We start from the raw sequence: 26,074 nt of genomic DNA on the forward strand, positions 1-26,074 counted from the left end.
TTTAGTCTTGATATAAATGTGTGAGAGACCGTTAGTATAATAGAACTATTATCTCATGAGCCCTGTGTTTATGTTCATTTAGGCTCTAAACAGTAGTTTTTCATAATCAGTTGTCAGTTCCAAAATATATAATTATTATGTTGAAAATATACGGTTCCATTTGAGAACAGCATTGCTTTGTCCATTCTGATTTTACTGAACATTCAGTTTTATTACTCCCAGGTAGATCTTTATTGTTAGGGACCTCTTTAGGGAAATATATTGTTTATTTCTTACAAGTTTGTTTTGCTTGTTGAAGTTGTTGTTATACTGGAACACAATTCTGTGTTTTTGATAAATAGTTGCAAAGCAGATGTTTCTTCTGTCACAAACAGGATTTTGTTTTTTCAGCTGGGGAAAAGAAAAAATTTCAAAGCCAAGAATAGCCTGTGTTGGGGTTAAAGAAGGGATAATTGCAGGGTACAGGATGAAGACTTTTTACATGTTTAGCACTTTCAGATGTAGTTATAATAGGAACAGTATTTAATGAAAGGTAGGCATCAGTTTAAGAAGTTCTTGCCTCAGACACATTTGGGCAGTACTTTTGCAAAACTATTTGTGGCATGATAAACAGTGGTTTGAAAATGACCATCTGGTATCTTCTAACTATTCCAACTGTACAGTCCTATTTTATGTGATACGTACTGAATAAAGACGTTAAATGCTTTATTACCAGAAAAATCTTAAACTTATGTATTTTTACAGGGGATTGCTGTCTAGATCCATTTTGCAAGCTCAGAGTGCCTCTCCAATTTTCACACATGTTTATGCAGCTCTTGTGGCAATTATCAATTCAAAGTTTCCAAATATTGGTGAATTGATTCTCAAGAGGTTGATACTTAATTTTCGCAAAGGATATCGCAGAAATGATAAGGTATGCAAAATGTGAAGAAGCAACATGCTGAAACTTGTAATTCTGCTCTGTTAACCTTGTATCAAGTGTGTTAAAATTACATACTTCAAAGAAACACAGCCAAGACCTGTAGGAAGGGACCTATCATTAGCACATAGTATAGTAGTATTAGAGTATCATGAAAGCTTGATAACCTATTCTGAGTTGGCACTGTGACAGGGGGTTTTTTGGGTTTTTTTAATGTATACAGTCCTAGTTGTGAACAACTATCAGTATCCCAAAAGTTTCATGACTTAATTTGATTGAGATGCAAAAATCTGTAGTGTGTCTGAGTTACAATTTTTTTTCTTCCATATATGATGTGTTAAAATTTCCTGGTTTATTTCTTTTGCAGCAACTCTGTCTAACATCTTCAAAATTTGTTGCACATTTGATGAATCAGAATGTGGTATGTTACTTCTTGTTTCTACTCAATCGAAATTCTATATGGCTATTTCTTTAGTTTCAAGACAGCAATAGCCTAAGTGAAGATGCTCTCCCTGTTCTAAAGGTTACTGAAAATCTAAGTTCAGGTTTCCTTTTAATGCCTGCTTTAAGTTGTTAGGACCTTTTTTAGAAAAGATGATGGTAACTGCCTGTGCAGTAATCACTTACCATTGCATGTGAGCTTCCCCAGACTTTGTAAATATGACTGGACTAGTATTCAGATAAATCTTGAGGCGAGGCAAGTGTCATCTGAGGCTCTGTCCCACAGATCTTAAACAGATGCAACACTCATCTGTCTTAAACATTTACGTAGGCAGAACTAGAGTCAGTTGCATCTAAATCAAATTTGTATCCAGCTCTATGTCAATTTTTTGTGTTAGAAATCAGGATACTCCAATTAAAGTCATGGTAAGAAGCAGCATTTCAGGAATGCATTGGGAATGTACAGCATTTTGGTAAAGAGGAAACTAAACTGAGGTATGCCATTTGCTTATATCCCTGATCCTGGAAGACCTGATTTAGTTATAGACACAATGCACTTACAACTAGTTTCTGTAATGTGAGTGCTGTTTTATTTGCTTTTTGGAAATGCATTCTATTTTTTTCTTAACGGCAAAATGCTTTTCATTGCTTTCTTGTTCATTTCAATAGCATAGTCACATTCACTACAAAGTTGCTGTAAATACAAGTGGTACAATTGTATTTGAAATTTTGACTTCCTCTTAATTAGCTTTGTCCCACTGCTGTTACCTTGTGTGTGTGATTGAACAAGTGTGTTGTGACATCCTCAAAGGCTGGACTGCTCCTCCATCAAGTAAATCACTGTAATAAGAGTGTAGCATTGTACATTCTAATTCTTTACTGATATTCTTTCCATAGGCTCATGAGGTTTTATGTTTGGAAATGCTCACTTTGCTTCTTGAAAGGCCTACTGATGACAGTATTGAAGTAGCAATTGGATTTATTAAAGAGAGTGGCCTCAAATTAACAGAAGTTTCTCCTAGAGGTATTAATGGTAAGTATAATTAGCCATAACATTTGTCTTTTTGGTGTGTGTATTAATAAATCCTTTTTATATTTAAATTACTGTCTTTTTTTCCAAAGCAATCTTTGACCGTCTTCGACATATTCTGCATGAATCTAAAATAGATATGCGTGTTCAGTATATGATAGAAGTCATGTTTGCTGTAAGGAAGGATGGCTTCAAGGATCATCCAATCATTCCAGAAGGATTAGACCTTGTGGAAGAGGAGGATCAGTTTACTCATATGTTGCCATTAGAAGATGACTACAACCCAGAGGATGTTCTTAGTAAGTTAGAAATGGAAGATAATTCTGTGACTGCATTCCCCGTGAAAACAACTTAAGATTAAATATTCATTGTTTTCTTCATTTTGTATTTTAAATAAAGATTCTCTTTTATTCTAAAGATGTTTTCAAGATGGATCCAAACTTTATGGAAAATGAAGAGAAATACAAAACGCTGAAGAAAGGTAGGAGTGTGTGTGTATACACATTTTATAATATTTTTATATTTACACATTTATAGGGCCTTTACTTATCCAGCTATTGTTACCAACCTTTATTATTTAACAGTGGGTGATATTTATGTCCCAGATAACTGTCTTTAAGTTCATCATAGGCCTTTCCAATGTATTCCTGCTATTTTCTTCAGTACTGTTTCTTCCAGCTACATTTTCATTCAATTATGACATACCTAGTTTTTTGGCTCTTCCACGTTCTCCACCCAAGACACCCTTTCACTCTTAGGTGTTAGATCAAGTTTTTTTTGTAATGAAACTATTGTGGTCTGTAACTCTTTAATGTGGGATACTGCTCTTTCAGAAATTCTTGATGAAGGTGACAGTGAATCTGAAGCAGATCAAGAAGCTGGAAGTAGTGAGGACGATGAAGATGATGATGAAGAGGAGGATGAAGATGGTAAGTGTATGACTGGCACCTTACTGAAAGAAAACTTAACTTGTTATGTTTTTTGTGATACTAAGACTATTCAAACGTTATGGGATGTTTCAACCTTAAATTATTCTCACATCTAAGCATTTACTAGCAAATAGTATAAAAATAATGGTCTAAAAGGAAGCATTCAGCACAGGGAGAAAATGAAAAGCAACTTTGCCTGATTGTTCTTGACCATATCAGTTTCATGCGAGAAAAGTGCTGCAATCATAAGACATAAAAAAATAATGAAAGTGAAAACAGTTCCCTAAAAACTAGTAAAGACAACCTTTCTGGACACTTTCTAGTGGTCTGTCATATTCTTAAGTCACTTTCAAAATCAGAATGGGTTTTCTTACAATTGTATTTACATCCTCTGTTCTCCCTTCTTAGTTCAGTTCGGCCCCCTTTCTCAGTCTTTAGTGGAAGCAGTCAGCATTTACACATTTTGAAAGAATGTATTTGATTCCCAGGAAAAAAACCTGATGGATAAGCATAACTGAAATGTTTGTCCAGACTGTGTGAGTAATTGAAAAGCCAGCCAAGTCCTGTTCTTGTAGAATACCAGGAATGGATTTTCTCACCAGTTTGCTGGAGTATTTCACAGAAGATCAGACCTTCCAGGCTGTTGAAGAGTGTGAGAATTTGCGTAACATTTCATCATTTATGCTATTACAAAACTTTAAAAGCATGAAGGAATAGCAAACACCTTATGAATGACGGTGTTCCCAGAATGGTTTTGGTTTGGAATGGATTTTTCTACACTTGCTTCAGGGCAAAACAGAACTTTGCAGATTGCTGCTATGTAGATCCTAAACATAACAAACGAAGAATTTCCTGTTAAAATCAGGAAGGCTACATAAAGCATTGTATAGTTAAATTATGCAGAAAATACATTGCTACAACATAGACAAGAAATGTTAAACCCAGAGGTTGCAGTGGCTAAGTTATACGAAAGGTCTTTAAAAAGACAGTTATCCTCTTAAAACTTAAATTACAGATGAGGCAAATACTGTTTTTTTGATTGTTTTACTTTTACAGAGAAGGAGAAAAATCAAAAAATACATAAACCTGCTAAACACTCCTAAAAACTTTTGGAGAAAGCATTACATAGTGTGCTACAGACTTAGTAAATAGGGCTGTTCTAAGAGATTACATATATAAGCCTCAAAGTTTTGCTCTTCATGTTTTCCTTTCTCAGGTCAGAAAGTTACTGTCCATGACAAAACAGAAATTAACCTGGTGTCCTTCCGTCGTACAATTTATCTTGCTATTCAGTCAAGGTAAATATAATATCCTTTGTACACCTATGAGTGTAGTTCTTTTGAAATGGGTGAACTGGAATTCTCTTTCTTTCTAAATTCCTTTTTAATGAGCAATAAAAGCAGAGAAGTGTTCTTTATGGAGCCTGACCTGATTGTATTATAAGATAAATCTTAATTGTTTCGAAATGTTTGAGTACTGCACTGGGACTTTTCTGTGAGGATTGCTGTAATCAAAATTTTCAGTGAACAAAAGTCAGTGATCTTCAGATTATACAGCATTCTAAAAATTTCTGAAAAAAAATGTGACATGCTTTAAGTAGAGATACTGTAGAGTTTTTCCACTTCTGAGAGTAAGGGGTTCTGCAGTGTGGTACTCTTTAGGCCTGTTCCCATCTGCACTGTTTGGAAAATAAGTATATGGATACCATCCTTGAAGTGTACTGTATTTGTATTCGTCTTGAGAATGAAATCCCCTTGCAGTACCTGGTGTAAATAATCAAAATGTGGTATAACTCCTGTGCCTCCTGGTTGAAAAGAGAGATTAATGTGTTGCGTGCCACTCAATTTCATCATTAAAAGTAGACATGGCCCACAGTATTCTGCAGGTCTGAACCTGCACAAGGAGTGAGATAATATAGTTGTGGTATTGATCATTAGGCATATCAATTAAGACCATACTGAGGTGTATGAAAGGCTCTTCTATTTCTCAAAGTTACTGTTCAGTACTTTCTTGCCATACTTGAGTTTGTTCCTCTTACACTGGGGTGGAGGGAGGTACTTACTGGTAGCTAAAGGCTTTCAACATGCAAGAACGGGAGTGCAAAGAGGAGGGTGTGGTACATGCTGCTTTTGGAGCTTATATACAGTGCTTGCATTTCAGTGTTTTTCAGGATGTGCAAAATGAGCTTACATGTTTGTTTTGCTAAGGTTTGTAAGATGATGTAATAGTAATAGTGACCTGAGTCATCTTGTTTTCAGATTGTCTGCAAATGTAATGACTTTGGATTAATTTTTAGATACAAACTCATGAAATACGAAATGTTTATTAAAAAAACCCACAACATCAAAAACCGCAACAAAACAAACAGCTTTCTGAATGTGAATGAGATACTTTATTTCAAAACAGTTGCAGTTTCAGCACCAACAATCAATATAATTCTGAAGTGTTTTTAGCATAGCATGTATTGCATAGATAATGAGAAGTATTTTTTCCTCTTTTTGCAGCTTAGACTTTGAAGAATGTGCTCACAAATTGCTGAAGATGGACTTTCCTGAAAGTCAGACTGTAAGCTTTGCTTCTTACTCTTTTTTGTTATTATTACGAAATAGTACTATGGTAGTATCTAGAATCCTTACTCTTGTCCCGGGACCTAGTCTGTTTAGCAAGCAGATGAATGAGTAATTCCGTACAGCTGCTGTTCCTCAAAATGAGTCTTACAACCTTTAGAGCAAACAGGCTGACACATATTTCATAAGAGATTTGTCTTAGGTAATTGCTTCTTTCTATCAAGCAGTTCAAAAGTTTGCTCAGAGCCTGTTTGAAGAGGTTTGTTGGTTGGACTGTTGAAACATTTACGCTACAACAAAAGTACTGTAACGTGACAGTCATTCTTTCTCAGAGCTGTGTCTCTGAAAGAACTCAGAGTTGAAGATCATATTTGCAGGCAGCTGTAGACTTTATCAGTGTGGCTTGAAATTTAGCATAGTGCTAAAAGAATGCATTGTTTTGCTGCTTTCACAGTCCTCTTTGAATAACAGTGTATTGAATTAAAGCAGTTGTAAGTTGTAATCTTGGAGATGTCAGACAAAATCTGTTTTGTCTTCAGACACTGTGTAAGATCAATACAATTGGTATGTTTTCAGGTAAAGGAAAGTGTCCTTCAGCTAGTACTTATACTAGATCCTGGTAGAATGTAAATACCCATCTAATTATATAAACAGCTTTTTAGTCAGTTGTAAGCTGTCATGAGGGCTGCACTTGAGAGAGCTGTTAATTTTCTTGTGGCTTTAATTATCACTATTCTCTTTTATTTGAAACAATGTGTGTAAAAGTAACCTTATTAGTACAAGAGTAACTAGTAAGTGGAGATCTGGGCTATAGTTAGGTGTTCTTTGAAAACTCCGTTTAATCTAGTAATCAGAAACTGGTTTGCCTGTTTTTTTGAGTTCTTGTACTGTTTTGTTAATTAGCAATTTACATGGAATAACCTAAGAATTCAGATGATTGTTGTGTATTTTCTCATCTAATTCTTTAATTCTGTGCATGAAATGCAATACCAAGCATGCATAGGATTATAATTCTCAGCGAAGCATAACCTGAAGAATTCTAAAGAGGAAAAAAACTGGAACTGTTGGGAATCAATTAAATACAATGCTAACTAATTTAGAGTACAGTAGCTTTGTGACCAGCAGCACTATAATCTCTGAAATGTTTCCACTGACTTTCATGTCTATATAGAGAACAAATGATCGGGGGAGACAAAATATGATATCCCACTAGCTGTCTAGTCAAGTCTCTAGACAGTATTACTTTGTTCCCTTGACATTTCATTCTAACAGACTCTTTCCTATCACTTTGTGCTTTGGAAAGTGTGTAAAATTCACTAAGCATCACAGTTTTTAATATTAAAATTTATAGAGTTCTTTGAAAACTACTATATTTAGATGGATAAGAATTTATGTATTTAAATATTGCAGTTTGTGATGCTTAGATAATTTATTTTGGTTAGCACACCACCCTATTAAAAAAGAGGAATCTGAGGTGATGTAGTTATGATTCAGCTGTAATTGTGAATGAAATGCTTTTAAAATAAATGCATAAGTGTTATTTTTGGCATTTTGTGTGTGTGCAAGTATATGTCTGTCTAAAGAGATAAAAATAAATTGGTATCAATCTATGATTCAGTAATACAAAGCCTACAGTTCAGTACTAGGAATTACTACAATTCAAAGTTCAAAACTGCTGTAAAACTGTCTTCTAATCATGAGGCATCTTCTTTTTGCTGATTCTTTTTTTTTTTTCCCCTAATAATCATCATTACTTTTCACCTCGTCTTAATCAAAGATTTGAGAGCTTTGACTTGCTCATTGCATAGACTTACAGCTCCTAAGGAGTGTTTATGGGAGCAAAAAGAAAAAAACCCAACGTTTCCTGATCAGTGTGAGAGCAGAAAGAACAACCAGATACAGACAAAATTATTCAAGGATTTATGGGGCTCAAGTCTGTCCATGTGGATAAAAAACTGAATGCATTCAGCAGGAAATTTCTAGTTGAATTAACTGTCACTTTCTAAACAAGGAAAATTACCTTTTATTCTTTCAAGTTAATATCTTCTGATTGAAGCCTTTATTGAATGGATTCCCACTGCTTTCATTATCAAAACAAACCACAGGATTATCTTTTTAGCCATAAAGCACTTCTGGGGCTTCTTTTGGGTCTGTTTTACTGACAGCTTCAGCAGACTGTATTGCAGGATGTTGTGTCTTTATAACTTCTTTGCACCTTGTGATTCAAAGCTTTAACCAATCTTGAGAAGTTCCTGAAATGTTTGCTGAACTCTTGGGTGAATCTTCAGTTTGTTTATGCTTGTAAGAAAATTGCAATTTAGATTGAGTGTAGGAGAGGTGATGAAATCATGGTTGGCTGTTTCTTACGGTTAAGACCCTGTAAGTAAGAGCTCCTTCTCTGTGCTATGAATTGTGGTTATCATGAGAAGCAGGTACAAGAGTGTTTGACTGAAGTATTGTTTAATGCAGTTTCTATTATGTAAAAATCAGGCTAAACTTAAAATTCTCATTGTTGAAATTAAGTCTAATTTTACAGTAACGTCATGTTTTCCTTCTGGAAGGCTTTAGTTAATAAAACCAACTTTCTTTAGTTCTGTCTTTAAGACTGTTTTCAACAGGTTTTGAGTACTGAATTATCAATTAAACACAATCTAAAACCTAAAGACAGATGTGAACAACAGTTTTGAGACTAATACAGTCTTAATGACTTTCTTGAAGGTTAATTGTTCTGGAAATTTTATGTACAGAGATTTTCGGCATGATTTAATAGGGCTGAGTTCAGGAATATATTTAGGAGTTTTTATCAGTGGTTGAATTATCAGATTATCGTGTCATGTTAACTGCTGTGCAACATGAGTGTTTGTATGCTTAATGCCAGCAATGGATCTGTCGCACAGCTCTGACTCACAGAAAGAGGATTAAGGTTCAAATGGATAATCTACAGAATAGAACAACATAATACTGCTTTTTGGCATTGCGGTTTAGTACCAGGTGCTGAGGGGAATGTTGGCAGTCATTTTCTTATTTACTAGCCTAAAATTGTTGTGTTCTGACATAAACACATTTTTCATTTTGCCATGAACTGAAATGCTGCTTTTTCAGAAGTAAATGATGTTGTTAAACGGAAACATCTATCTTCCATTTCCCATCTGATTTGCATGCAGTTAATTTTTAGTCTCCAGCTATATATTCTCCTTCCTCAAAATACTCACTTATTTCCATCTCATCCTTTCTTTTTTTCCCCCACATCTTTTTTTGGGTGAAAAGTTTGTCTACTACAATGTCCTATGTTTCTCTAGAAAACACCTTTTCTTTCCACAGTTTTCTTTTCCAGGTTTACAAACTCAGTTTTTGTTTCCAGCTTTCCAGTTTTTCTTTTTTTCCTTGACTTTTTTTCATTCACTTATTTTTGTTCCAGGATTCTGGAAATAATCAGCTACCTGGACCTTGTGCTCAAACTGTTCTCCTGATTGCACTTGATCTGGTTCTTGTGCTTTTCAATACTTTTTTAGATGACTCCAGCATGTTCAACGTCATCTTCTGCGTCAATGGGCCCTTCTAAAGAAGACTTAATTTTAATGACTGAAATGCATAATTTTCTTATGTATTTTATTAATGTTTGATAGATGTAGGCAAAGTGCTTTCTTGTTTCTCTATCCTTGTGGTATTTTTGTAACTCTTCAGATTTCTTCTTTCTGTATCCTTTTTTGGCATGTCATAGTTACCTTGAATGAGCAAAAGTATTACTCCTCTGTGGTTTTATGCTGCCTGTTTAATATAAATGTCCAGAAGCCATTTCCAAACTTTTTTGTCACAAATTTTCTTCCTGATCCTTTTTCACACTGTGTCTTCCATGTTACGGATTTTCAGGATGGCTCTGTGCATGATGTTTTGTAGATCCTCTCTTGTTCTACCACTTAAGAAGTCTTGTAACTTTTCTCAGTTTTATTATGAGAATTTTTCCTAAATCTATTACTAAAAGCCTATTCAAATTAATTTTGTTTTTCCTATTACTCTTTCTCACAACTTCAGCAGATGAAATGGTATTGCTGTCTTCCTGCTTCTGATTTTTTAAATTATTTTTGCCCCCTGCTTTGTTTCTGAACTCTCTTCTGAATTCTTGTCCAAATACGAAAACCTTCTAAGTTTTACTTCTTCAGTATCTCTTGTGCTGACATCCATCCCCACTTGAGGAGTGGGTTCCAAGTGGACTCTTGCTAACCTAGCATACCTCTGCTTCCTTTATTTCAGATCTGTGAATGTTGTTACTGTAACTGAGATATGAAGACAATTGTATGCATCTCCTGTGCTTTGGGACTCTCTGTTTCTCATACTCTTCCATGTGGATTCTTAAGCTTTAACAAAGGAGTTTATTGCTTTTTTGTTTTGTCGTTTATTTGACTCACTTCAGTATCCTAGTTCTGTTCTGCATCAGACAGTAGTATTTAAGTATGTCAGATACTCAGAATATTATTTTCATGTATTGGTTTCTGATTTTTTTTTTTAAGAAAAAAGAAATTCAAATAGTTGAAATTCTTTTTGCAGTAAATTTAATAGGAGGAGACTTGCTTTTCTTGGTGTTACTTAGACCCAACTGAAGCCTGCAGACCAAAAGTTGAAAAGCTTTATTGTAGTCTGTACTACAGCCTGTGAGAAACTGTTCTAAGCAAGCCTTACCGTTGCTGCTTTGGGCATATGTTCAGTCTTGGCAGAGCATGCTACTTCTCTTTTTTAAAAAGTACTGTTATTATCTGTGTTAAAGCTGCATCAATCCCATGCATTACCAAAGAAGAAAATTTAAATAAAACTGTAGTTAGAGGAGTATGGCATTACCAGTTGTTCTGGCTTGTGAACTGTGAGGAACGCAAACAGCAAGCCCGACTAAAATGTCAGAAATATGCTTTTTATGCTTTCCGTTAAGAGATTTTTGTTGCCTCTGTTCTTGGAGGAGTACATTTCAGTTTCTGATGGTTTTAGCTGAAAGAAAAGGAGTTGAGGATCCTCACAGTACTACAAATCTAGACAGGAGTGACAACTACTTAGCTAGAGAATTGATACTTCTTTAGGAAAACATATATGAGGAATATAGATTTTTTTTTTTTTTCTTAAAGATGATACTGCCTACAGAATACTTATTTTTAAAAGGTTCTTAGCATCATACAAGCTGAGAGCAGAAAGGGAAATGTCTTACCTTGTTGCCCAGTCTCCCTCAAGGTGGGAGGTAGGGTGGGGACAACCCAACCAAAAAGACAACCAACCATACATTGTTCTTGCTCTTTGAAAATGTCCCTAAAACAGATTGGCTTTTAGGCTTTTGTTCCTTTTTTTTGACTGTGATGAGAACTGAACTAGTATACAGCAATGCTTGGAACTTTGCTAAATTAAATTAGAGCCTCTTCCATAAGACTATTTGCCCCTCAATGCAGTTATCTCAGACAAAGTAATGGGTCATGGGATAGGGTTTTTTTTCACTGGAAAAGAGAAAAGTTATTGTAGGCACATCCTTCTTGAAAGAATTATGCATGCATTTGACACATTTTCATTTTTACAGGATGGTGTCACACTTGCTCAAAACAGTCCTAGTTGGAGGGGTGGGGGTGTCAGTGTCTCTTGTGCTATTTATGCATCGAGTCTTGAAGTTAACAGAAGTACTTATTTTGACATTCAGTGAGAAGGTAGACCAGGAAGCTGGTATACAGTGGGATGGTCTGAAGCTGATAATTCTGTTCTGATCAAGTCGATAATTTCTTAAGATTCATTGGTTACCTTTGTTGTTGTAGGGCATTGCAGCTGGTAGGTTTGGCAACTGCACCATGATTAGTTCACAGGCTTGCTATACTGCCTGTAAAAGGCGATCATCCTCAAGTAGATTTCTTGTCTTTTGAAACAGGATTCCTTGTGGACCTGAGATGCTGAATCAATCTGAATTTTCGTAACTTATCAATTTTTTTAAAAAAGGTACAGAGCAGTAACTTTGACATTGAGGTTTAAAGTATATTTAATTGCAGTTCTATTAATACATAAACTTCCTTTATTTCCCTGCTGCTTTTGTTGTTGTTAATGTCTGGAAGTATAAGTCTAATGACATGGATACACCTAATTTTCTGAACCATACGCTAATTTAGCCTGGACTATCGTAGCATTTAGTTCAGATTTTTCATTAAATTTAACTGTACTTCTTTTCAAATACATTGCCTTAAATCTGCAAGTTCCATCAATCGGCATGATCTTATTCTCAAACTACTGATCTGAAGATCAACCCAGCTTAAGGCATTAGTTATCTTAGTTTCCAGGTGCTTTAGTATGATAAATAACAGTAAAATAAGAATTTATATATTATTTAAAATATAATATGTAATTAATATATAATTTAAAAAAATCTTAATTCTTCAAAAACGTTGATAGCTGAATGTTAGTAATTTCAAAACTTTTGGAATAAGCTGATCCTCAGCCTGATTTCCTTTGTGTTGAAAAGGACTGTGTGCTTACAGCTGTTTCTTAATCCAAGGGGCAGTAAGTAATCCCTACCTACAGGGCATAGTTTCTTAAACTGTTTGGCTATCTCTTTATGACCTCTATGATCCTGGGAATATTTTTGACAGTCCATCAGTTTACAGGATGTTTATTTGGTACATAAGATACATAAGTTATCTTATATGGCTTGTGAATTAGATATTCAAAATGGAATTAATATATTTAATGCTAGAGATGCGTAGATCACAAATTGAAAAGCAATCTGAGGTCAGTTCCTTGGGAGTCTTCAAAAGGTGTTGAAGAAAGAAATTATTAGTGTTACCAGTAGCCTTGAGTTTGAGGTGGGTCCACACTCCCACTAGAAACTGGACTTTGATATTTTTTAAGTCAAAGTGTTGATTTGTATACTTGTTTATATTATGCTACTGTCTGGCCATTTTACACTGATCAAAGTTTTTACAAATTACATAGTGTTTTTGACCTGGTTTTCACACATTGTAGGAGCCTCAGAAGACTACAACCCAAAAAACCCCACCCTGCTTCTGAACACTCTATAGTTAGGATATAAAGTTTCGATAGACAAGGTCTTGCTTCTTCAGTGGCTTTAATTTCTGTAACATACCGTGCCGTTGACATCAATGTAATGCCTGAAGATACAGAACATCAGGAAATGCACGTATAGGTGCAAAATCTGGATATTGAGTTAAAATTTGGAAAGACTCATTAGTGGAAGTAGTTTTCCTCTTTCATTCCCTGCAGTTAATAATGCAGATTACATATTTAAATTGAAAACAGTTTCTAAATAGTTCTGTAGGTGTGAATGAACTAGTTGTTTTGGCTGACCTGTGACATCTGCAAAAGCAGTGCAAATGTATACAATGCAAGGCACTAATTTCACGTAATTCCAATTTCACATTGATTTAAACCAACCTATGTTCTTTGCTAGGTTTGTTTCCAGCAAAGCAGTTCCTTTTAGTTCCTTGTATGATTGTAGAAACCAAGTGCTGGCACTGTTAGTTTTGTATTTTAAGAAGCTACATTAGCTTACAGGGTGGGGGTGTCTCATGATTGCTTCAGCTTGTGTATGCAGTGGATGGAACAGAGCTGTGTGGCTGGCAAGGGAGGGGAGGTGGAAATTACATCGCTTCCAGCTAGGGAGGGGAGAAGGAGACCTCTTGGAGGCGGCCTGTGGGGCAGCTCCAAAATTGCAGTCTTAGCTGAATGCAAATCTTAAAGAAAAGGAATAGCAAAAAATAAGGGAAGAAATGGGAAAAAAAAAAAAAATTATGTACTAGCTGTAAAAAGGAACCCATGATCAGCAGGGAGTGAGAAAGCTAGAGTTGCTCTAGCTCTTCCATCTGCAGTGAAATAGCCTTTGTGTGAAGCTGAGAGAATACAGAGTGGGCAGGGTGTGCTTGTTTTTTAAAATGGTAAAGCTGGGGAAAAAAGCGAGTCTGATTTTTCTGTCTTTCCTAGTTTACCCTTTAGCATCTTTAAATGTATGATGATACTTGCCATGTTAGATTGAGCCATAGTCCATCTAAACCATTATCCTGTTTGGATAAGGGCTAGTAGGAAGTGTTTAGGGAGAGCTGTAAGAAATGCAGTGTATTTAGAGGGAGCTTTCTCCTTATCTTCTGTCTTAGCAGTTTTGGGAAGTGCCTCTTTTTCCATGATACAATAATGAATGTAAGATCTTTACAAAAGATCATTCACTGTCTGTATGGGATCTCAGATATTTTCAAAGTGTTTTACTTCATGATTGGATAGCTATACATACTTTCTTAACTAAGATGAATAGTCCCTTGTTGAGCATTGTATGAGAACTGTTGACCAACACAGTATATAAATTGCCTGTAAAACTGGTAAACAAATTCATTGCATTCTTTAAAGCAAGTGATGGACTAAACACAGGCTCTTCTGACATAAACATCACCAGAAGTGTTATCATTGGAAGTACAGAAATGAGTTAACTAACCTTTAAAGCTATAAATGAAGCTAGAATTCCCATGTGAACTTGTCGCATCTCTGAAGAAATAATTAAATCATTTTAAAGTTTTTTAAATTTTTAATCTGGAAGACAGTTACTCTAGACGTAACCTCAAGTTGTTTAGATAACACTAGCAACAATGTCTTTGTGGGCAACTCTATTTTCATGCGTGTGGTTATTCAAGATAGCCTCCTAGAAATCGTTGTCATATTTAATTAAAATGTTAAAATATTTAATTACTGTAAACCACAGGGGATGCCAAAGTTGTAATTGCATTTAAGATGAGGAAGAAAAGTAATTTGTTTTTCAAGTCTCGCTGACATTCTTAGCAGTGGCATCAGCACTTTACCCTTTTTATTGTTTAAAAACTGATTAACTGCAGCATTACTGTAGAACAGGATAATATAAAAAGTTAATACGCATTTTAATACATCACACTAACATGGTGTGACAGTGTTGAAAGGAGTGCCTTTAAACACATCTAAGTTTGATACATTACTGCTTCATTATTTGGAGGAGGTATTTTTTTTCTCGTTCAGCATGGTTGGTTTTTATTTTGAGTTTTTATGATGGGCAAAATGTTTCTTTTTGGAATACATGCTTGGAAGAATGGCACAAGTGGGAGAATGAGATTGTATGTGTTACAGTAAACTGGTGTGAGATATAAAGAGGACAAAATGCTTGAAACTATTCAGCATTTTTTATGGGAGTGTTATTAGTTTAAGGAGGAATTAAACTAATCGTGAAAGATACATGACTGACAGGCAAAAACCTGATTGGGAATATCTTAAATTGGTTAATATGGAGTTAGTCTTATGAGAAAGAAATAATAAAAATTAATGAGAAAAAACTGCAGTCCTGTTTAAGTGCTGTGTATTTCATGGCTCTTAAATTACATAAAAATGTTTGCTTCACTCATCTTAATGTTTCAAAATAAGCCCTAAACCAGTTCATAATTGCATTACAATCTGTAACCTACAGAGTAGGTCAGAGGAATAAGTTTGTTTTTAAACTCGTGTATGCTTATTTGCCTAGATCACTGCTCTCAGCTGGTGAAAGGCTCTGGTCCTAGAGGCGATGTGCAAAGCAGAATCCACCTGTGTGTGTTTCCCTCTCGTTCTTGGTTTGCTGTGTGTGAAAGAATGGGAGGAGGTAGCTGCCAGAGGGTGATTCAGTAATGATCTTGGGGTGATGGTGTTGGGGAACAAGGAGAAAGGGAGCCAGACAACCTGTATTTCAAAAGTACTGGGACAAACTGCTCAATAGTTGGTATCGGTGGAAGGAGAGCCTCTTCTGCAGGTCTGCCATAGCTGGTGCTTACATCCATGTCCACTATGGAGAGGGTGAAAAATGGAAGGTAGGCTGGTGGCGGGGGGGTGCGATGCACAAAACTTTTTGGGTGGCTAATCTAGCTAGGCTTTCTCTGCTCCTTCCTAGCCAAGAAGGAGAGATGCTTTTCTAGAGGGTGATTCAGAACATGAGTCTAAACCAGCTTCTTTAGAACAGTTCCTCTCACTCTCTTGGTTATAGAGGAAGTCCAGGCGTACTGGCTTCCCAAGGTTGAGTTTAGACTTTCTGAATGTCACTCTCAGGCTCTGGTGAAGCAGTTGCAGTGAAGCACTGGCTTCTGCTTGTTTAAGGTAAGCAGAGCTTGTCATGAAAATTATGTCTAAATAATTAAAGAACCTGGTATATACCAAAATCTACAGATATTTCTGATTTTGGAAATCTGCTGCTAAGCATGCACATTGTATCGTGAGTTACCAAATGGCTTGTCTGTAAGCTGTTTTGACATTTGGAAGTTGCGAAGAATCTTCATTCTCTATAAATGCAGGGATTGGTGCTATTTAAAAAAACAAAAAACCAAACAAATGTACCAAAACCACAAGAGCTCTAAAAACCTTCCTTTTTTATCTTATACCTCCTTTTTGCACTGTGGTAAAGTCAGTTTGTAAATTAGTTTTTAGTTTTTTGGTTAGATATACAGTGTGTTAGCTCATAAATTTTAGCATGAGCAGAAGAGGAAATTTGAATGTCAAAAGTTTATATTAGCATCCCAGATAATTTCTAAAACCTGAGAAATTCAGAAAACTACTTATGTTGCCAATGAAGTTTTATGTAAATGCGCTTCTTTCAAAGCTCACATCCATGTAAGGGTTTCTTCAATATTTTTGCACTTAGTAATGATGGCTTCTTGCTGCTACACTGAATTTACCTGGAGAATTTTTTTTATCTTAAACCAGAAAGAACTCTGCAATATGATACTTGACTGTTGTGCTCAGCAAAGAACATATGAGAAATTCTTTGGTTTACTGGCAGGGGTGAGTTCCATTTTCAGATTTTGCACTTTATGGTAGATAACTTCATTGGTTTACTTTTTTGTGTGTCAAACTTAAGTTTTAATGGATAAATTAATGGACAATAAATCAGTGACAAAGGAATGGTACTAAAAAGAGGTAACAATATTCTGAGTTACCAGAAAATTTCCTTTTTATAGTGCTGAAGATTAATTTTGGAGACTCTTGTCTTTTACCACTTCATTCAAAGCTGCTTAGTAGGTTTTATTTAGAGCACAAGACTAAATACTTACTGTCCCAGTGTTGTGGGTGGGTTTTTTGTTTGTTTTTCAGTAAACAGCTAGCTCTTTAACTAATTGCTAATTTAGTTGCAGTTATTTCTTAGTTAAGTTTTCTGTATCTATGATATTGACAGATCTGATAGTTAAGATAAAATACTTGTCTTCTCAAGGGAGCAAGTTATGCTGAAAGGTAGTGGTTTTGTCAGTTTGTGTTTCTTGTCCTGTATTTGAGGAAATACTTCTGCTGACAGTCAGTTACAAAGCACTAATCATATGAATCTACACATTCAGTAGAATATAAATGTTAATTTCCATGTTCTTTGGAATGTTTATGTTCAAAATATCTTACTGCTGTGTTCCCTGCTGCTATTTTAAATAGTCATTCAATGATGTCATGAAAAAAAAGTTACCTTTGATGGGGTTACATCAGGTGAAAATACTGGATGTACAGAAGTAAAAGCATTTACTGGATAATTTGGTGTAGTTCAAAATTGATAATTACTACTTTGCAATGCAGATGAGTTTCTTGTTCTGACAAACTGATGAAAGCAATAAAATGTATCCATTTGAAGGTATATTCTTCTCCTCCAAGGGTTATTTAAAAAGAAAACCTTGTGGTAAATGTTTGCACCATTAGGTCACTTGCATGTAGGTTATTTGCATGTTCAATATTTTGTTTAATCTGGTTGTTTAAATTGTACAATGTTGTCTCAGCGCTTCTGCATGTTAAAAAAAGAATATATGGAGTCCTTTGAAGCTATTTTCAAAGAACAATATGATACCATTCATCGTTTGGAAACAAACAAACTGAGAAATGTTGCCAAGATGTTTGCTCATCTACTGTACACGGATTCAATTCCATGGAGTGTAAGTAAAAAAGGATATTGTCCTAGATTTCCTTTTCAATAATTAATCTCCAGTATTCAGAAATAATATACAATACATTATTTTTCGTATTTATTCTACTATTTGGAACTACTTGTATTTGTAGCAAACTGGATTATTTTAAGTATCTTCTGAGACATTGTTGAACAACTCTGTGTTGCTCCATCTCCTCTTTCTGCTCCTTGTGCATCATTATCCTCCCTCCCCCATTCTTAAGTAGTGATTTAAGCTTTTATTTTATGGGGCTCAGCTGGAATTGGTTTATTAAAATGTACTTTTTTTAGAATTTTTTTAGAACTTCTAATCAGCAATGTAAGTAGCAGAACTGTCTCTAAAACACAAGCCTAAAGAAACCTTTAAAATTATCCTTATATATTAGAAGTTTTATAATTGTCAGAAATTTAAAAATATTGCCTTTTTGTGATTAAGTGCCAAATAAATAAAGGCAGTCTTGCATTCTGAGATATAATAATATAACATTAAAAGTGAAGAAATAAATATCAAGGTAACTTTTCATACTGTTTTATTCTTGTTTCACAGCCTAGTCTAATTGTCACACTTCAGGCACACAGAAGTCAGTCCAAATATTTTGCTCCTTTAGACCTTAAGTCAGAAATCTTTAGCTTCCCAGAAGTTCACACACCTGATTTTCTCTTATGGAGCTTTCCTTGATAAAATAAATCCTTAAAGAATTAGTAGCATAAATATGATCAGAAACTGCTCCTATGTGGTAGAAAAGAATTTCTGAGGAAGAAATTCTCAACTAGGATTTACAGAGTTTATGTTCCTGGGGAAGGAAAAAAAAAAAAATCTTTATTGGTTATTGCAGGAGGACAGAAGTTTTTAAGATAAATAAAATAATGTATGTTTAAACTAAAAGGTTTTTTCTAAATATTTGCAGGTCCTTGAATGTATAATACTGAGTGAAGAAACTACCACATCCTCCAGTAGAATTTTTGTCAAAATATTCTTTCAGGAACTCAGTGAATATATGGGACTTCCTAATCTAAATACAAGGTTAAAAGATGAGTAAGTTGAAATTTTATTTTGAAAACTGTAAATTTAATTAGTTTCTTTATCTGAAAAAGTACAGCTAAGAACTCTGTTTTCAAGTTCAACTAAGAGTGTAGTTCTGTAGCTGCTGTGCTTGAATATCGATTCAGTCATTGCAATGAGTGAGCAATTAAGCTGAGTGTGTTACCATCAATTTGTGTTCAAGTATGTGCATGCCTGTTTGCAAGATGTATCTTACGTTTTTTTCTGTGACATTCAGCTTATATAAGAATTTTCCAAGTGCAAGTCTATTTTTATATATTCTCAGCTATGTATCTGTGTAATGTTACTGTGGCATCTTTTTCTGACAAAACTTAGAAAAAGCACATAAATACTAATAACAGTTTTTCTAGGATTAGTTGCTTATCCTTAAGTGTGGTGTAAATAGCACATTCTTTTAAGCCTGTAGGTGATTTAATGCATTGCATTCTGGCAGTGTTGCTTTCAGTTGCTTAAGCTATTTCCTGTAAGTTGGGATTTCTTCTATGCATGATGAAGAATTTAGTGGATGCTCTAGCTCATGTAAACTTCGACTTGAAACTATACTTAGGTCCCTGTTTGAGATTTCAGCATAGATACCTAGATCTTTGAACTACTTGGACAACAAGTATTATAATCTGGTAGCACAGGCTACTGCAATTTCACAAGTCTCTTCAGGGCTTCACAAAATCAGGCTTTCAGTTGTCATAATTTGGTAGTATGTATGTAATTCTTCTGTGGAAGAAGTTTATGTTTTCAGAAAAGAGCAAGTGTTTAAATAGCATTTTGGTCCAGATACATCACAGATACCAACAATGAAAGTTTTGAAAAACGCATGAAGAGAAAACTTTTGCTGTCCTATGGAGATCCATACAGTTTCTTTTTCAGTTTATTAATGTCAGTGAGAATTAGTGCTAAACCGGCATGGTGTTTAATTTAGATGTTTGTTTCCATCAGAACATTGCAGCCTTTCTTTGAGGGATTACTACCTCGGGATAACCCAAGAAACACTCGCTTTGCCATCAATTTCTTCACTTCTATTGGCCTTGGAGGACTAACGTGAGGAACACTTTTCTAATTTGATACTTAATTTCCTTCTGTCCCCTCCCCCCTGCCAAAAAAAAAAAAAAATGTGAAAACAATTTTTTTTGTTAATTAGGGATGAATTACGGGAGCATCTTAAAAATGCACCAAAGATGATAATGACGCAGAAACAGGATGTTGAGTCATCAGATTCCTCTTCATCTTCAGAGACAGACTCTTCCTCAGATTCTGACAGCAGCAGTAGTAGTAGCTCAGAGTCATCCAGCAGCAGTGAATCCTCATCTAGCAGTGACAACAGCAGTGACTCAGGTACTTAAACATAGCCATAGCTATGGTTAGCTATAACTATTTACTTCTCTTTTATTTACTTCTATACACCTATTTATTTCTATTTCTGTGTATGCTTGTTGTGAGGAAAAACTAGCTATAGACAGTGTTAGTTTCTCTGCGTTAAAAACTAACCAGTTTTTTAAAACTTACAAGTTTTAAAATATTAAATATTGTTCGTGGAAATTTATTTTGGAGTTTAGAAAAACTGAGTTCCATTTCTAGAGACTGAGGAACATTTTTGTAGATTACTTTTTCACACAGTTAATACCTGTTGCACAGTACTATCACTTCAGTTTAGTGGAGGATGGAGGGATTAGAGTGATTCCCTATTAATACCTCTGTGGGATGCTGAATGGTGAACTGTAGAGGCTAATGCCTACAACTCTTTTTTTGCTTGGCTTCATTGAGTGAGCTTGATACTACTTGTGTCCTTCCCTGTGAATATGTGCTACTTCATGGGTTGGAAACTACATGGTTCAGTTGTAGCAATGTGTTTAAATTTTATTCTCCTTCTGAATCTCCATTTCTAATTCCTCTTCCTCAGGAAGAGTGTGTGTGGTGATACAGGGAAGGTTCTTGTCTATAGAGAAATCTCCAAGGAAGAATTAGCTTTTGCTGACAACTTAGTATTTTATAGTTATGCATTATAATTAGTGTTTAGCATCTTATACCATCCTGCTGATGTAGAACCTTCTATTTGATGTGAAGTGTCATAAACATTGCTTAATCTATAAAGTACATGCTAGTATGAGTTAGTGTGTGCAGTCTTCCCCATTGTATATAACGTGGGCAGATGATAACACAGCATGACTTTCTATAGTACAGAAGCTTGCTGATTCAAAGATAACTTGATTTATTACACACCTTTGAAATGAAAATGTTGATTAATAAAATAAAAGCAGTGTGAACTGCTCACGCTTTGGAAATGCTTTTTTGTTCTTCATTGCAGTTTTACTGTACAAAGTCTGATTTGTGTGTCATCACATTAATGACTACAAAGCACTAGAGGAAGGCACAGTTAAACAGGGTCAGAGAAGGTGTTGGTTCAGCAAAGAGCCAGATGGCTCCTGCGTAGACAGCTGCAGCTCTACTGAGCTGCTTGATAGGAAACAGAGAGGTAAGTCCTTAGTGACAAACCAACTGAGTCTGCAGTCTGCTAGTATGAACACTTTATTTTTGTAAGCTTAGGACCTTCCCTTTTACGACTTGGCCTTCCTCCGTTCAGGAACACATTCACGAAAACTTGCATTTTTATATCTTTGCAGCCTGGTTTCACTTTTTTTTTTTTTCCTGGTTCTTGTGTACTTAAATACAGTGGTCAGAACACTAATTGGAGGTAACTATATTCTTTAATGGTCAGCTTGGTTGAGGTACATTACTGGTTATAACTCCAAGTCTTCCTGTGTTTGCAGCATTTTAAATCTTTTAAAATAACTTAGTAGAGTTGAAAGGCATTTTTCAGAGGAATGTGCTACAGTGTTTCAGTGTTTTAACAGTGCAGTGTATAAGAGAAAATAGGAAAACTGCTGATTAGAAATCGAGCATACAGCTAAATTAAAAATTATTGTCTTACTGACACTTAAAGTATGGAACTTCACCAGCTAGCTCAGCTCAGCACTGCTCTGGAGTGGTCATTCCAACCTAAACAGGTACAGCAGAGGATGAAATCTGTCTGTTATCAAAGCAGCTTGTGTCTTTGTATTTACTTTCTCAGGTCTTTTTCTGCATTCTGGTGGATGTAAAATAATAGGGAAAACGCTGTTTAGAAAACTTTAATGCATTAAATTCTATCCAAATTGATCCATCATCACGTTTTATCAGAATGCCAGGGAGCCTTAGTTCAGACATGAAACTAGCCAGCTCCTGTAGAATTCAGATATTTGATGTAATATTGAATCAGCTTGTCTGTGGTATTTTTAAAAGGTGATTAGAAACAGCTGATATGATACTATAGTTTATACAGTAATGAATGGTTATTCTTAAATGGCTGCTACTGATAAATACGGTTGAGTGAAATCTAGAAGACGAACAGGAAGAGTAAGGCCTCTTCCACTGGGATGAGCACTACTTGTATTTAGAAATACAGAAGTTAGTTTTAATCTCAAATTGTTGACAAAGCTGTGACTGTTTCTTCTGAAAATGAGCCAGAGGGCCATTGTTATGTTGCTGCAGTACCACTATCTCAAGCCATCTCAGCATGACTCTGGTTTCCCCATAGGATAGTGTTGGAGATTTTTTCCCCATCTGCTGATTTTAATCTCCATTGACTGATAAGCTTTTCCAGGAAGTAGTTGGAAAAGTAAATGATTTTAAGAGACTGGATGGTCTGGGAAAGGTGATCTTTCCTAAAAGAATTATTTGTGAGAATGCTTTGATGTATGACTTCACAGCCTATGCCTAGTCCTTTTGTATCAAGTTGGCAAGAGGATGATGATGGGTAGAATTTCTCAAAGGTCAGGCAACACTTGCAAGTAACTAAGGGATAAAAGCCCTGCTGATGGATACTGCTGAGTGGCAGCCACGTCTGTACAAATCTAAGTTGTTCCCTCTTAAACAATTAACCGGGGGTGGGGGGAAGGTTATTGGAGTTTTGTCACCAATAGGATTTCAAATCTTCAAATATAAAAGCATATCTTACATAACCAAAAAATTCTTGGATCAACATGTTTGCAGATTCCCATTTAGTAACTTACTCTGTTTTAATGCTGATATGACTGCTTAGTAATGTTTTACATACAAGTGCAGGTTTGTTGGGTTTTTTGGTAAGTTGAGGAAGAAGTTTCTTTTTGGTTTGAACTGCATCGTGTTCTGAATACCTGTATAGGCATTGTAAATGGGATGAAATGCAGAGGGCTATTCCCTAATTTCTTATTTGTATGCTCTTAAGGTTTTAGGGTGATGTGTTGTGACCTTGCTTTTTGTTAACATGAGGTTCTTGTGTTAATAACAGTGGAGTTACTGAGAAATATTGAAGCTTAGAGGAAAAATGGAGAGTTCACACTGTTCTAACTTCTATGGAGAATTTCTTTATGTAAAATAAAAAGCCTGTAATGTAGACAGACATTTAAAAATAATCATTACCTGCTCAATTAACAAATGCTTGAATTTTCCCCCATCGCATGAGACAGTTGGGAGTGGGGGGAGCAATAAAATCAAAGCTCATTATTTTGAAACCTTTGTTCAGATACATACCCACAGAAGTTTTCCAACAAAAAATACTTCTATAACTTTCTATGTTGTTAAACAAGTTAAGCATAATAAATTAAAATGCAACCTTATTTCCGTAATTTGTTATAATTTCAGATGTTCCTAAAGCCAAAAGAAAGAGAATGCAAAAGAAAAATAGAGAATCTGATAAAGTTTCCAGGAAAAAACAAGAAGGAAAAAGGAAATCACTTGAAAAGAAAATGGGAAGGAGGCAGCAAGAGGAAAGAAGTGATACTGAGAGCAAATCAGAAAGAAATCATCGAAATTTGAGAGAATCGCACAGGAGAGATGACGTATCAAAGTATCATCACAGAGACGAGTCCAATGACAGAGACACTTACCATAGTGGCAAGGATAGGAATCATGAAAGAAGTAAGGATCTAGTAAATAAACACAGTAATTCAAAACCAAAGAAAGCGGAGAGAAGGGCTTCTTTGTCTGATGATGAAAATTACAGACACTGGAGCAAAGATAATGGACATCGCAGTAGAAAAAGAGAGAGATCAAAATCTGGAGAGAGAGGCCATAATAATTCAAGTCCAAGAGAGGAGGAACAAGAAAACAGATACAGAAATGGTTCAGAGAAACACCGAGAGAAGTACAGCCGTTATTCTGACCAGTACAGAGAATCAAGAAAGAATGAGGACAGACGAAGGGAGAATTCCCCACACAGACGAAAATAATACCTAACCAGAGTTTGACATAAATGTGCATTTCTGAGCTGTTAAAACTGTATTTTAAAATCTGTTAGTGAACTTTCTTTAAAAAAAATTTTTGTACAAAGTGATAGTTTGCATTTGTAAATTTTATCAGACTTTTTCAAATTTTCAGTACCACTTTTTTATAACTATTGCATTGAGTGTTTCTGTTAAATTCTTCCTTCGGAAAGATGAAGCAGTTTATTTTGTGAATAAAACCGTTAAGATCTCAGCAAAATGGGTGGTTTTGTCACTTAGCTTCAAGTATTTGTAATTGTAACTTTATAATCTAAAAACCATGGGGGTTTAACTTTGCTTGTAAGTTGAAAGTCAGATACAGAGGCTAGGATGATAAATGCAAAAATTTCAGATTGCAATGTGAATGTTACATGAGAAGGCTTTATAAAAATTTTCAAACCAGCATGAGTGCTTCAGGCATTCTGTAGCTGTTTATTCTTTTAACTTCGCAAACATAGAAGCAAGTTTGACCAAAATTTTCAGGAAATACTCCAGCTGATTTTTTTTCTTCAAGAGTTAAAAATTGGAAAAGCAATATTGCTGTTTTAAATGTCACATTTGAAAGTGTGTCAACTTGTTCTGTTACTTTTCACAATGTTTTTTAATATTGCGACATCCTGAGCTAGTTACACTTGTGGCGAAAAAATTAGGTTGTTTTTTTTCAACTATGAGATTGATTTTAAAGTCATAGATTGCAACTCTAGCCCTACAAAGGAAGTGTTTAAGGAACATCTTTCCCAGTATATAAAAAAATAAGAAAACAAAATAAGAGGTGTTTCAAATCTTTTTAGCTTTGAACTACATGGCTTGAAGTGCTCAAGTTTATTGGAGGCTAAGTTTGCCAAAAAAAAAAAAAGTCAGTTGCTGCAGCAGTTTATATTATTGTTCTACCTGGAGTCATTTGAAGCAACTAGCTCAACATTCATTGTATGAGGAATAAATCAAAATCATCTGGTTAAGACACTGAATCTCATTAGTAACTAAGGAAAATTTTGCAAGTCTTTCAGCAGGAAATAGGGAATAGTGCGGACATGGTCAGTAGGAAAGTCATGGGTGATAGTTGTATATTATGCAATTGTTGATGCTGTAAGACCACTTTTTTTTTTTTTTTACTTTGTGGAATGAACACAGTTGCTGGGTATATGACATCTTACACATTTCATGTGTAAATCATATTTCATCTTGTATAAAGCATAGAAAATGTATTTGAGCTGTTTTATAACAGAAAATAGAACAATTCCTAAGGAAATACATCAGTTTTGCCTAAATCTTGTCACAACATTTTTCTAAGAAAAATGTCACACTTTTAAAATGTTTTCTGTATTTAACAGAATTTATTTCTGCAAGCTTTCATGTAATAAAACATTTTCAGTCAAAAAAACATTTTCATGGAAAATAAATTCATATTGCAGAGAAAAAATAAGATTTCTATCTTATACCACACAGCTAAAAATGCTTTAGTGGCATCATGAGGTATATGTTTAAACGCTGGTGGTTTTTTTTGTCCCACGCACTTCTCATTTTCAGAATGATTTGTGCATTTTGACAGTGTGTGTTAATTCCAGGAGAACTTAATTTGAAAGAACGCTTTTTAAAAATTCTGCTGATAACTTGTTATGCTGCTTTGATAGCTCTCTACAAACATTATTGGAAATGATCTGTACTTCATAATGGTTTAATTGTACAAACTTACTTAATTTATCTAGAGTAATACTTCCCTTACTATGTTATGGGCTTAATAGCATAGATTTTTATTAACCCATAGCTTTTGAGATATTTTGTTCAAGTTAAAAAGCTTCTTAATTACATCTTTAATAAATGGAAATACATTAAAACAATAAATGTGAAAACAAAACATTTATTAAAAAATGAAGTGTTTGATCTCAGACATGCTGATTGGGAAATGCCACCTTAAACATCTCCAGTTCTTTG

At 35.0% G+C, this 26,074-nt stretch overlaps 1 protein-coding gene across 2 annotated transcripts in view; it reads left to right on the forward strand.

Annotated features, from left to right (window-relative positions):
* CWC22 (CWC22 spliceosome associated protein homolog) overlaps nt 1-24,362 on the forward strand; it is a 31,522-nt gene extending 7,160 nt beyond the window's left edge. For both annotated transcript variants that reach the window (XM_074873064.1, XM_074873065.1), the window contains exons 7-20: nt 745-913; nt 1,287-1,340; nt 2,258-2,393; nt 2,483-2,689; nt 2,809-2,871; nt 3,224-3,319; nt 4,536-4,617; nt 5,824-5,884; nt 16,594-16,671; nt 17,643-17,795; nt 18,715-18,842; nt 19,803-19,904; nt 20,005-20,198; nt 23,523-24,362. In XM_074873064.1, the coding sequence (XP_074729165.1) occupies nt 745-913; nt 1,287-1,340; nt 2,258-2,393; nt 2,483-2,689; nt 2,809-2,871; nt 3,224-3,319; nt 4,536-4,617; nt 5,824-5,884; nt 16,594-16,671; nt 17,643-17,795; nt 18,715-18,842; nt 19,803-19,904; nt 20,005-20,198; nt 23,523-24,109 (2,110 nt within the window). In that variant the 3' untranslated portion in view covers nt 24,110-24,362. The remainder of the gene's footprint in view (nt 1-744; nt 914-1,286; nt 1,341-2,257; nt 2,394-2,482; nt 2,690-2,808; nt 2,872-3,223; nt 3,320-4,535; nt 4,618-5,823; nt 5,885-16,593; nt 16,672-17,642; nt 17,796-18,714; nt 18,843-19,802; nt 19,905-20,004; nt 20,199-23,522) is intronic.
* The last annotated feature ends 1,712 nt before the right edge of the window (nt 24,363-26,074 follow it).

The sequence above is a fragment of the Strix uralensis genome, chromosome 6 (assembly GCF_047716275.1).
Source record: "Strix uralensis isolate ZFMK-TIS-50842 chromosome 6, bStrUra1, whole genome shotgun sequence".
NCBI lineage: Eukaryota > Metazoa > Chordata > Aves > Strigiformes > Strigidae > Strix > Strix uralensis.